This window comes from Pseudopipra pipra, chromosome 8, assembly GCF_036250125.1.
Source record: "Pseudopipra pipra isolate bDixPip1 chromosome 8, bDixPip1.hap1, whole genome shotgun sequence".
NCBI classification, from domain to species: Eukaryota; Metazoa; Chordata; class Aves; order Passeriformes; family Pipridae; genus Pseudopipra; species Pseudopipra pipra.
Window position 1 is genome coordinate 36,050,262 of NC_087556.1, and position 13,251 is coordinate 36,063,512.

Genomic DNA, 13,251 nt, shown 5'->3' on the forward strand with positions numbered 1-13,251 from the left:
AGAACTGTTAAGAGAAGGAATAAAATTTCATCTCCTCTCAGATTGTTAAAATCTTGTGAAAAATGGTCTGGGTTTGTTTGGAAAGTGAGAATATGCACAACCTGAATTTATACAGTCTATACCTTAGGTTTCACTGACTTTAGCTGTTGGATGCAGCTGCTTCTTTTATGCAGATAATCTATTTTCACAATGTTCTTTCAAGAAACTCGATGCAGACACTGCTTGCCATTAGCAGTCTCATAAAAATATTCTTTATGCCTCCCCGAAAAATTCTTCTTTCTCCTCTTAACAACAAAAGCAGTGCATCACTTCCCTCCTGGAGATTTTGCAGCCACTCTTTATCTCTGTTTTAGATCTTTCTGTGGGGAATACTGAACAGCACACTTGGCTGGATGTTGTTTTCCTTCTGTAAGCATATTCTCTCTGCCAGACTGGAGCAAAGTCCTCTGTAGGGCCTCATAAATCAGTGCTCACCTTACTTTAAAACATATTTCATGTCTTCTCAAGCCTGTGTCCCTACTGGTGAGTTTGTCATCCTCTCCTTGAACTTACCTTTAAGGCTGTAAAGAGTTGTGTTGGCTGACAGAGCAGGGAGAGGCTGGGGAGGTGAGGATGGAAGGCAGAGGAAGGAGGTGCCAGGGGAAACATAACCTGCTTTCAAATGAGAATCTGAACCTTCACAAAGGGAGATACAACCTCAGTTTGGCTTTTGGTTCCCTCAGTCTTCCTGAAGATGTGATGGGACAGAAAATACAAAACATATGAAGCCACAAAAGCATCCAGCAAGGTATGGACTGCATCCCACCCTCTCAGTAATCATCTTCAGGATCCCAAGGACTTCAGGAGTCTCCACTTGATTACATGCTTCATTAAAGCAAAACATAATTTTCATGTATTTAAATTAAGGAATTTATTTTAAAAAAAACCCAAACGAAAAGAAAAAAAAAAAAAAAACAAAGCCAAAAACCCCAATCAAAACAGTGGTTTGATCTAGATACAGCAGCACTGTGACATTACTAGGACATTATGTACGAAGAATCCAAGCAGCCATAGAACACAGAAGCCTTTATCTTCAGTAACAATCTCAAAATGAAACTAGCTTCATCAAACAATGTTAAAGATCTCCCTGGAAAGAGAAACAAAACCAAACAGACCCTCCCCACCCCAACCCTTTGGATATTAGAATGATTTTTTTTGTACAATACCGACAGCCACTAGCTCTTCTAATTGAGAACACTTGCTTTAATTTATTACAAAAATGATCTGTTGACTCAGTTATGAAAGACAACTTTTAACATTGCTTTAGAAGTGTCTGCTCCTCTTATAGACTACAGTATTAGAAGTGCTTAAAAACATTTAATCCTGGATATGCTCTTGAAATTGAATCAGGATATTCTGTGTGTGTTTATATACCAAATATGATTTTTAATTTTTAAAGCAGGTGAAAAGACTAACCCTAATATGAAACTGCAATTTTACAATTTAATTATTAGTTGGATATGGGCAACCACATGATAGTTCATGAAATCTTTAGGTCTATCTACATTGCTCAGAAACACAAAACAAAGTTTTTACAACTTTCACCTTCAAAAGGCTAAAATGTTCAGTCTTTTAGAAGAGTGTCCAGTGTTTAAAAGAAATGCAGTTAAGGGAGACCGCATCCAACACACATGAAACAACTCGTTTGAGCTCGCTAATCAACGTATCTGACAGCTGTGGGTGGGGTGATGAGACAGGAGAACACTTGCCATCCAGCCACCACCTGAGGTGTTCCTTCTCTGGCAGTGAATCTTCTCCAGGAGCTCCCCTTCGGAGCCCCCCGATCCCAGGCGTGTTGCCTCTTTTGTTTCCATGGCTGGGCAGAGCTGACCCAGTGCTGGCCACAGATGCTCCTCTGGGACTTCACACAGCCCCTCACTCAACTGCTAATGCAGGGAATCCTCACTCAACTGGTAATGCAGGGAATCCTTTGCAGCCTCGGCCAAAAAAGTTGAACCAATGAATGTTATTTTGTTCCCTTCCTCGTAACTATTTATCTAAAAAAAGAGGAAGTGTTCATGGGAATGCTATCATTACTGGCCAGCTTTTAAGTAAGAAATTAATACTTTTAACATTTGCACTGTCACCTCATGGTCTGCTGGAGATGTCTCACAGAAGTGCAGTGCTTTCTCTTTCAGTGTCTCTAAGGAACTAAGACAAACCAATAATAAAAGAGCCCTAATTTAGAAAAGTCGTCTCCCCAGTCATGTAAATAAGAGCAGCTATACTAAGCCTATTTCACTGAAATAATAATACAAAGAGTTGATATTGATCTGGTTTATGCACAGACTCCAAAGTGCTTTCAACTGACAGACAGAGAGCATCCCTCCATATTTAAGAGTGGGAAAACAAAACTGCCCAGAGGTTTGCCCCGGGCAGTGAAGAAAAACATGGGCAGAATAGGAACCCAAACCATCACCCCTGGCTCCAGTACATAAACCAAGGAGAAGAGTATGTGCCAGCAGTAATATTCATTATAGTGAATAGGTAGCAATCTGTTTAAAATTGTTTCTTTCATGAAGCCCATTTGTCAGTACCCCAGCTTAGCTGATCCAACAGCAGCAGCTTGTATTTGTGTTATCATAGTGATGTTTGGGAGAGGTGAGTGTATAATACTGTAGCATGTTGTTGGCTTTCACCTTCTCTGATGAAATTTTTTATTTTCCTTAAAGGAAATAACTTTAAAATTCTCTAAAGCAATTTATTTATCTTTTTTTTTTTTTTTCCTTTCAGTTAAGGACAGACAATTATTACCAGCCAGCACTGTAATATTATTTAGTGTAAAAGACACTGTATCCTGCCCAGCACACAAAAGAGAAGAATTGTTTTAAATTTATGCAGACTTTCTCTCAGCTTTAGCATGAGGGTGCTAGTCATTATTTTTACTCCAAATAATTAGTAGCATTTTCAGTGTCAGGGCATATCTGTGAAAGGCATGAGATAGACAACTCTGGAATCTCCTGTTTTTCATGGAGCCATTGAACAGATTCTCCCAAACTTCCCTGCCTGACCCAGACTAGGACCATCCTTGGGCAGGAGAACCTTTAAGTCTGGACTTCTAAAGCTCCTGCAGGGCACTTTGTGCTTCATGCTACACACATGAAGGAAGATGGACTACATGCCAAGGGACAGACCAACCCAAAGATGTTCCTTGAAAGAAAAATCCAGTCTTTCCAAAGACTGTAAGGGAAATGCTTAGAAATGCCTGATGAATGATCTCCTCTACACTGAGCAACTTGAGCATTACAAATACCAACTGAACAAAAAGAATGAGCACAACTAAATGTGGAGAGAGGTTAAAACACACATATCTTGTCCACAGTGAAGCCAGTTCCTGCAGCCTCCTGTTCCATGGGGATTGGTGAGAAGAAGCAGCTGTGCTATAAGGAGGGGCATTTATTGCTCTTCCAGAAAAGCCTGTGCAGGGAACTCCTGACTGAGGCTGGGACACATGGGAACAGAGACCTCTGTGATGGCTGTTCATCCAGGCTGAGGGGGTTCTCACTTGCTTTACTGGGTCAGCCAAGCTTGATTCCCACTGCTGATGGCACTCCCAGCCATAGTTTCTGGGATGACTGCAAATTGAGATGGTATTAAACTGTTTTTACAGAGAGCTGTTCTGTCTCTGAACTGCCAGTTACCAGGAGTCTCTAATCAGTAGGGCCAGATGGACACTGTGATATTGAATTCTGCAGTTCCCTAACGCTCAGCTTGATCTCCAGTACCTGCTTGGCTTGATTATCTTCACACCTTTCTGAACTTCACAGGCAGCTTTTTGTTCAGGAACAACATCTGAGTCATGGCCATGCTTGTGAAAAATCTCTTTTTAGATAATCCAGGTCAAGGGTGCACACTCAAGAGTTTGTTATTTTTTCCTTCATTATCCCTTGGTTTAAAAAAAGCCTCCCATCCAACAGAGAGTGGGAAAAAATGCTACAGGACTCAAGTGAACCTTGAGACACTGTAGAAAATGGATAGCAAACACCTGACTTACAGAAGCCTGTAAACCAATTAGTGTTCATCTGACTGCTCAGTAAAGATTTAAAAATAAAAAAAAACATGTTTGCACAATTCAGGATCAGATTGCACAATTTCTGATTCTTAAAAAGAGCTAAGTTTGCTTATCTGTCTATTTAAAACAAGCAACTAGATCCGAATATATGCATTTTTTTGGAAAGAATTTGTATTGTAATTGAAAAGGAGGCAGAGAAAATCCATCAAACCAAATTGCGCCTGGTCACATAGTGGAAGTGAGAGGACTGTGGTCCTACTCCAGTCTTGAGTGCAAGGTGAGCTGAATAATTAAAAAAAAAAAAAAAAAGGCTATAAGAAAGAAATCCTGCAGGTTTTGTTGTAGGCAAACCCTGGCAGGGAGATCTCTAGGACTGTTCCTCAGCACTAGAGATGTACAATATTAAGTCTTTCGTTGCTGGGCACTGAAAAAGCACAACAGTTCTGCTGCTCCAGTATCATAATACTGTTTATAGTTTGTCATTCAGGATGGACACACTTAAGGGATGCAGCACGAAATCTCCCTCAATTATCTTGTTTTGTGTCTCTGCTCTTCCTCACTCACTCTCCCAAGGAGGTGGAATCCAGAGGGAGTCTATCCTAGGCCTTCAGGTGCACACCTTGAGGAGTCAGGATATCTCATCCTACCACAGTGTCCTCTAAGCATCAGGAGTCAATGAATGCAGCTCTCATCCTTCCAGGACTTTGCACTGTCCCTGTGTCTCCACTGGTAGAGTCCTAGAGGTGCTGAGTGAGGAACTGTGCCAGCTGAAAGGAGAGCAGGACAAGGCACAGACGCTGTCCTTCACTGTTGTCACTCAGAAGTCATCCACCACTAGATAATGCTGGTGGCAGCTAAGATGTATAAGGCCAGCTCCAACCTGTATTTGCAATTTGTTCACCATCTTTCAGTAAGGGTTTTGTTGTTATTAGATGGTAAAGAAAGAAAATGTTAGTCTTCATCAGGAAGCTGAAACCATTACAGATTTGATTTATAGCTGGTTCAGAGAGATAAAATTGGTTATAATTCTCATCTATTACTACCTGCCTGAAATCTTGCATCTTCTGTAAGACCTGCAATGCCATCATCTGCCATGGCAGAGTGGCTCAAGCCTCATCTCCCTTTCTCAACTTTTCTCTGCCAGCTGCTTTGTGCAAGTCCTGCCCCTGTCATTTCTCTCTCCCTCATGACCTCAAGCTGCTTTACTCTGTATTCCAGTGTCTTTCTCACTCAGAGACTTGCCACTACTAACCTGCATCTTCTTCCCCCTCAGCACTGGACACATAGAACATACACCTGACAGTCTAAGGAATTTTGACTATTAAAAGTTCCACTGGAACTTCCTTGTACCCTGGGATAGCTGCACTACAAGCTAACAGGGTTTTAGACACATCAGCTGGCTTCAGATGTTCCCGATGACCCAAAGGTGTAAAATCATCAGTACAGTGCAGCCAACACTGCAAAGAGCATGGGGAACCAACATGCTTTACAGAACACACTGCCTGCAGCTGGGGGGACAAAGGTCTTCCAATTCCTGCTGAAGGGAAGTAACCATATTTTTGCTCTGGTGTTCTTACCAATAATAGATAGGGGCATACTTGAGAAGAGCACGATTCTGATGCCTGAGGTTCTGCTGCTGATCCTGACTGGTCCTGTTTATACCAGTGGGGACAATGTTTTTGTCAATGGTTAAAGGATCCTGGACAAAGGATGATGGAACCCAATGTGGGAGGTACTATTTCAGAACTGATATTTTATTCAGCTGAGGATCTAATCGAGGGGGGAGTCATGGGGTGCTTGCATGACACATGGAAGGACTCTAAGTGCAGAAACAGCCTGTAGGTTCTGCTGCTGCCACTCTGAACCTCCACAGCTCAGCTCTAAGTCATCACAAATCCCAGGGTCAGCACAAACCAGACTGTCGAACTTCTCTCTTGCTACCTCTTTGATATGAGAAGCTGTGGAAAGGCCTTGGAATTTGACTGTAGCACAGAGAATACTTTGAGTTTTGCTCTCATTTCAGCAGGTGCAGGTTTGAAAAATAAATGGACGTTTGCTTTCCAGGCCACCTCTCACTCAGCTTTGTTCTATCTGTCATTAGAAACAGCACAAAAACTAGTGAAGGAGAAGAGCTTCAAATAGGGCTCCTTTTCTAACTAAAAAGTACTTGATGAAACAACAACAGAAGGAAGTGCAAATCTCAGCTGGGCTGGTCCCATGACATCACAAACCTTCAGCATGGCAAGTAGCATTCTTGAATGCACCAAAATCTTGTCTGTTAGCATTTAATGCGAGACATTACAAACTAATGAAGAGGAGAAATGTATGCAGTGTTGCTGTAAACCAAATATACAGATGTAAAATAATTAAGAATAAACTGTTCCATAAAAATGCATGTCATTAAACCCCAGTCTGATAAAGTGATTTATGAAGAATTTTCTAGAATTGCTAAAAAGAATGATTTCTCATTTGAGGCTCTGGAAGTCTTGAGTCACATTTTGTTTCTTTTAAAAAAATGTCTTAAAACACATGGCTTTACAGCTGCTGCTTGGAAAATATACACCTCCAAAGTCTGACTTTCATTTAAATACAAATGTACAAAATGTAAACTGAGACAATAGAGAAATTTACAAAACTTTTCTTTAAAAATAATAAAGACAAAATTCAGTTCTAGTATGATGCTATTTAAATACGTGCAAGTAGTCATGTTCATTGAATTTCTATTGCAATGTTCTAAATAGACAAATGTGATTCACACAGTCTTGAGTGCCACCTCCAAAAACAGACCTGAGTGGAAAATTCTTCTTAAAATGCGAGGCTCCACTGGAAGGAATGGATAGAAAATCTCCATTTGGGGAGATCCCTTTTATTTTCACTCAATGGTGGAGGCTCTCTCATCCACAGAAGCTCCAGAGATTATAGTGGAAGGATGCAACATGTTGTTTCACAAAACTGAGCTGGAACTAGCTGCTTCCAGTGGAGTTTGAGCTCACGTGATTTGAATTTATGTGGTGATTTAAACTGGCCTTTGAATTTGGAGAGCTCTTTGAATTGTTCTGATGCTGTAGAGAGAGGAAGACAACAACAATTAGATTTCCAAAATATGCCATGCTTTTATTTTTAGTCCAACATTGCTCATTTTATGGTGATAAGGTACTGACTGGACTGCAAGGTTTTTTTGTTTGAAGATCTTTGGATGCAAAATATTCTTTACTTTCTTACCTGTATTCCCTCTAGGTCAGCAGGACCATGGCAGTTCTTGAGGAATGAAGCAAAGAAGACTCACTCGAGCTCCAGGAGTCAAATCAATTCACTGCAAAACGTCAGTATCTGCTAAATCTGGCTAATACAGAGGATACCTGCCAATGCTTAGGCATGGTTTTAACTCTACAGAAACAGATCAGTCTAACAATGCTATTGAGATTTGCAAGTGGTGCCACGGGGCCTCATGAAACCTGTACATCATGCATGATCTGGTCTGCTCTCTTTTTACTGTCTTGGTTTCCTGCCATGACCACCTCCCTCAAAATTTGCCTTTTCTTTTCTTTTTTTTTTTTTTTTAAAACATATAAATCAAGGATTTTCACAAGGAACTTCCTAAAACTAGAGAATCACTTCAAAAGGCATGTCAGCATACCACTGAAAAATAGGTTGGGTAAGAAGTTTTCAATTGCTGGAAACAAAATTCATGAGCAACACTGGAACTTCTGGCAGTAAAAAAAAATACAAATCACAAGAGGTAAATGGAAAACCTGGGACATGCAGGATTAGCCAGGGAATTACCAGGTAACTGTGACAGCCAGCCCTCTCTGAGACACTCTGCCTTCCTCCTAACAAAAATACCAGCAGCACATGGCTGGGACACTGGGCACCTGTGGGAGTTCCCTTGTCTTAGCCATAAAAGACCTCACCTGTCGCTTAAATATTCTCTGTAGCAATCCTTTCTTGGGTGGCTCTGGGGGGTAGCTTTTGTTTAGGTCTGGTGAAATAGTACCATTTGGTCCAAACACATTCAGCTCCTTGAAGCACTCTGTTTCTATCATCTAGTGGAACACAAGGAGAAAGACAAAAAAAAAAGAAATGATACAACTGAATTAACCAAATTCCAGTAGCACTGGGTTGTTCAAAGTCAGCAATATGTTGGGAGGGTTAACAGTTGGTTCCTGCTGGTGTCTAGGGAAGGCAAACAGGATGTGTGAAAAGGAGAGGCTGAGTCTGCTCTGCACCTTTGCACATCACTCTTGTCAAAAACTGCCCCGTGAAACTTCCCCTTCTTTTCTTTAGCATTGTGGAGAATATTTTGGGTAAAGGCAGGCACACTTACAAAACCCCAGTTATTAGCACCCCTCTGCCCAAGTGGATCTGCTGTTTGATACAGAGTTGGATTATGAAATCTACTGTTGGCTGTGTTTTGACAGCAAACAGAAAGAAAGACAGATCTGGGAACCTCAGAGCAGTTCAAGGTCCAGAGTCAATGCTGCAGCTGGGACCCACTGCAGGTACAAGGCAATGGGTGACATCAGCATCACCAGTGGAGGAGCCTTCTACTAAGACTTCCAACTATCCCAGAAAAGCTCCCGAGAGCTGTTGCTGAAACACCTCTGCAGAAATCCAGGAGAAGGAAGTACAGTAGGATCCTGGCCAATTCACACAAGTATCCAGAGCCAACAGATACAGTCACCTGAACCTGACATCTGTGGTACATTACAGAACTTGAAAGGGGCCATTTGTAACTCATGAAAGCATTAGAGTCTGGCAGGTTCTCCAGTAGCTATATATTACTGGAAACATACTGCTCCTCTTAAACCATCTGCATTTGGGCTTTCATTGGAGTAATTTTACTATGATACACCCTTACCTCATTTTGCCATGGGATAGACACTGATCCTGTGGAAAACTTGGAATAGAAATCATCATCTGTTTGGTCCAGGTTAACTCCTTTCACTGTGGAGAACTGCTCGATGTCCAACACATCCTTGCAGTACACTGCTCTGGGCTGTCAGCAGCAAAGAAAAGAGAAACAACAAGAGAAAAAAATGTTTCTAAGTCGGATCATGTGCTTTCATTCACATTTTCAGTCAAGTGAGAATGTCTAACAACAAGTGTGTGTCTGCATCCTCTTTCTCTAGACTTGTTCTGCCTGCCTGTTCATCATCAAAGGCTGACTTCACTTTAAGCACATTAAGCTTCCTATTTCGAAGTCCTTAAAGCATCAGTCAAAGTAGGTTTTAGTCGTCCATGTACCATCTGGTTAAGAGGTGAGAGGAAAAGAACAGAGAAAGCAAGAAGACAAAAATCAAATCCTTCAACAGTCTTTTCTTTTAGAGTGGAAACAACAGAAAACCAGAATGTTTATGAGACAGCTCTGAAAAGAGGCCTCAAATAGAAGTGCCCTCCTGGTCAGATAGCTGTGGGGTTTGCAGCTTAAAAAAATTTAAAGGAATGTACACTAATTGCTAAAGAAAACAGAGGAGGTTTGGCATTTTTCCATTGTTTTTATTAATAGCTCTGCTGCTGGAAGCTGTCCAGAAGCACCTCTATTAACTCTTCTAACTTGTCTGCATTTGTTCAAAGAAACAGTCAAATGGCTTTGCCTTTTTGAACTACTTAGCTTTCTGGGGTGACAGAGACAGAGCTCTTTGCAGTGACATGGTTCTTAGCTCCTATTCCAGCAGTCAGCCACAGAGAGCAGAAATGGTCATCACTGGCTCCCTGTCACCCTCAGCGTGGTCACCTGTGTGCCCAGAGAGTTCCCAGCTACCCTCTGATGTGCAGGGATAATTGAGGGGTGGCTGGTGGGACCAGCCTGACCTGCTCAACTGCAGCACGTGTTGAATCCTACTGTCTATAGATGGTACCATGACAGCCCAGGGTTCCAACAGTGCAGCACTTTATCTGAGCACTGGCCAAACAAACAGAGCTGACTCCTGACAGAGGTCCTGTGTGCTGAAGGCTGCATCCTTCTGCATTCCAGATGGCTGCAATCCACAGCAATTTTGTGGACACAGAGTAATCTAAAAGAGGATGGAGAGACATGGGTTGGATTCCAACCTCTGTCATTGGCTATATAGCTTTGGGTGATTCAGCTGACTTCAGTAAAGACTGGAAAATCTACGGATGAATTGGCAAACAAATCAAATTAGGGGCAGCTCTTGAGTTCCCGATAAATAGCCATAAAAATTTATGTGCCTTTGCTTTAGCAAATGTGTCTCTAAGAGGTGCCTTCTAGGCCTTTCGTGCCTCAGCTAAGCTTTTAACACACTCTGGCAGGTCCCAAATTTGAGCCCAGAATTTTCTAATTTTCTACATCAGAAAGAAATAGTAGCTTGTCTCCCGTTTCTTCCCACTAAAGCAGGTCGTAGCACCATGGGCTAATTGGCAGGAGTAACTAGGCCACATAGTAAAATGTAAAGCAAAACCAGAGCAGCTAAAGTAAACTCTCGTAGCATTGAAACCACTTTGGTTTGGTTGAGTTTGCAGCAACGTGAATGAGAGCTGCCAAGATGTTACTTTCCTTAATACATTAAAATGGCAGTGTTTACTTAGAACCATATGGGAACTTTAAGGATAGAAGGTCTAGCCAGAAAGAGAGCCCTGCAGGAGGAAAATCATCAGATAACTCTGTGCACTGGGGTAGAAATTAATACCACAAAAGGGTGGAAAAAGCTTTGTTGTTGCCAATGCAACAAAGACTTCGAGTACGTGTGAGTCTGGGGTGTAAACCTGAGTAAGAACTCAACGTTGGGTTTCATGCCCCATGAACACTAAAAAGTTCAAAATGCTCTCTCAGGTCCAAGTCACCTTCTCTGCTGGAGGTGACACCTGATTTCATAATGACCAAGTTAATCCCCTGGCTCCACAGAGCTTTGGACTTTGTAGTTCTGGTTTCACTCAGCATGTATATCCATAAATCTGTGTGCATACATGTGGCTCCCACTGCTGATGGTGCCAAGCACCACCTGGTCCTGAGCACACTGATCCTCACACCACCACCATGGATAAGGGAATACAAAGGTTTCCAGTGCCTCCAGTGTCACACAGGAATGCCGTGGTAAAATGACTGGGAATGAGTGAAGGCCCAGGTGACCATCCTGTGTGGAGGCTCACCCACCCTGCACACACACACCTACAGAGCTCCCTCTCCTCATCCTCCCAGCACCCCCACTCCAGCCCTATCACTTCTCACACCTTCCTGTGCAGAGAGTGGTAACAGCCCTGAGAGAGAGAAGTTATTTTAGAAACAGATCTCTAGAAAGAGGCCACTGGGGGTTCTTCCCATCGTACTTACATCAGGGACAAAGGGAGGATCCAGCATTCCTGCTTCTAACCGCTTGAAATTCATGCTCTTGAAGAAGGGGTGCCTCTTCACTTCTGCTGCACCTTCCCCCTGACATCCCAGCCGCTGCTTCACGTCTTTGGTGAGGAGCTGAAACGTGCCAAGAGGAGTGGTGAGGATGCCAGAAAAGCGAGAGCTCCACAGAGATATTTTTATCTCCAGTTGTTTTTGAACGTGCCCAGAGGGAAGCACAGAGGGGAGGTGGAATTGCTGCTGCTTAAAGGCTGAAGTTAAATGGATTAGGACTGCACTGTTCCACATGCTGGTAAAACCATTTGAGAATCACCTGCTGTAAAGTATTTACACTCAAAATAGAGACTATTGCTTCTGCTTACTTTCAGTGAACACTTTCAAGAAAAGATCTGACATTCCTTAATAACTTGTATAGATGCACATTCAAAAGTCTCATGTGCTTTTTCTCATTTTTTTCTTTTTTTTTTTTTTTTTCCTTTTGTATGGATGGACTAATTGATCTGCAAGGAAAGAGTTCAATAATTCTGGCACAAACTAGTTGGTGGATGAGCAGACAACATGTAGCCAAATCTTCACAAAAAGGCCTCTACTTTTAAACCATATGCATAGGATCAAGTAGGCTAAGAGATCACAACTAAACAGTTGAAGAGAGGCAGAGCTTATTGTGCAAGTAACTGGTTCAAAAAGACCATCACTTGGGTCAGGGACCTGTCTAAATGTACCACTGACTTGAAAGGCAATCTGTTGAAAAGTGAAGGTTCACAGTTTTGTTTCCCTGTTTTCCCTTCCATTCATCTTCAAGGAAGCCTGCATTATGCTCAGATAAAGATGGGAAAATATAACTCCAAAATCACCATTATCTGCCCAGAGACTTCAGCTGCCTACTCAAGAGATGTGCAACTTGTGTCTCAGCTCAGCAGCAAACTAAACATGCACTGCAAACAGGCAAGGCTGGCTTTGCTGGGTGCTCTAAATTTTCCATACCGGTGGAAAATGCTCCAGGGAGACCCTAAAGCCCCTTCCAGTACCTAAAGGCACTGCAAGAGAACATATTGCCCAGGAAAGCAGTGGCTGCCCCATCCCTGGAAGTGTCCAAGGCCAGGTTGGACGGGGCTCGGAGCAACCTGGGCTGGTGGAAGGTGTCCCTGCCCACGGCAGGGGGTTGCACTAGATGTTCTTTAAGATCCTTTCATCACAACCTCTCCGTGGCGCTGCCAGTGACCCGGCACAGGCAGGAGGGGTGCCTGTCGTGCCGGTGCCGCCGGGAGGCAGCAGAGGAGCGGCAGCGCGGCCGGGCCGGTCCCAGGAGCATCCCGGGAGCATCTCCGGGGCAAGGCTCCCGTCCCACCCCCGGCTCTGCTGCCCCAGAGCCGAGCCGGGAAGCAGCGCTCGCCCCTGCCCGGGTGGGCTGCGCTCCGTGAATGGCACTGAAAGCCCCAGCGAGCCGAGGGCACTGCCCGCCCGCGGGAGGCTCGTCCTGGGCCGTCCCAGCTGCGGCTGTTTTGCTTTCCAATTCATAGAATCACAGAATCAGCTGGGTTGGAAGGGACCTCTGAGATCATCCAGTCCAACCCTTGATCCAACCCCGCTGTGGTTCCCAGCCCATGGCACTGATGCCACATCCAGTCTGTCCTTAAACACCTCCAGGGACGGAGAATCCACCACTTCCCTGGGCAGCCCATTCCAATGGCTGAGCACCCTCTCTGCAAAGAATTCCTTCCCAATATCCAACCTAAACGTCCCCTGGCACAGCTGAAGACCCAGCCCTCTTGTCTTGCTGATGGTTGCCTGGGAAAAGAGACCAACCCCCCCCTGGCTCCCCCCTCCTGTCAGGGAGTTGCAGAGAGTGAGGAGGTCTCCCCTGAGCCTCCTCCTCTCCAGGCTGAGCCCC

General features: G+C 43.5%; 2 protein-coding genes across 4 annotated transcripts in view; both read right to left on the minus strand.

The window, feature by feature from the left end:
• The window catches only part of INPP5F (inositol polyphosphate-5-phosphatase F), a 278,232-nt gene that overhangs the window by 157,661 nt on the left and 107,320 nt on the right, over positions 1-13,251 (minus strand). The window lies entirely within an intron of this gene.
• The window catches only part of GRK5 (G protein-coupled receptor kinase 5), a 156,156-nt gene continuing 144,126 nt past the window's right edge, over positions 1,222-13,251 (minus strand). For 2 of the 3 annotated variants that reach the window (XM_064663656.1, XM_064663658.1), the window contains 4 exons: positions 11,340-11,477; positions 8,910-9,047; positions 7,963-8,094; positions 1,222-7,113 (listed from right to left, as the gene is read on the minus strand). In XM_064663656.1, the coding sequence (XP_064519726.1) occupies positions 7,015-7,113; positions 7,963-8,094; positions 8,910-9,047; positions 11,340-11,477 (507 nt within the window). In that variant the 3' untranslated portion in view covers positions 1,222-7,014. Of the gene's footprint in view, positions 7,114-7,273; positions 7,365-7,962; positions 8,095-8,909; positions 9,048-11,339; positions 11,478-13,251 lie in introns of all 3 variants that reach the window. The other variant, XR_010432401.1, reaches the window with a different exon arrangement.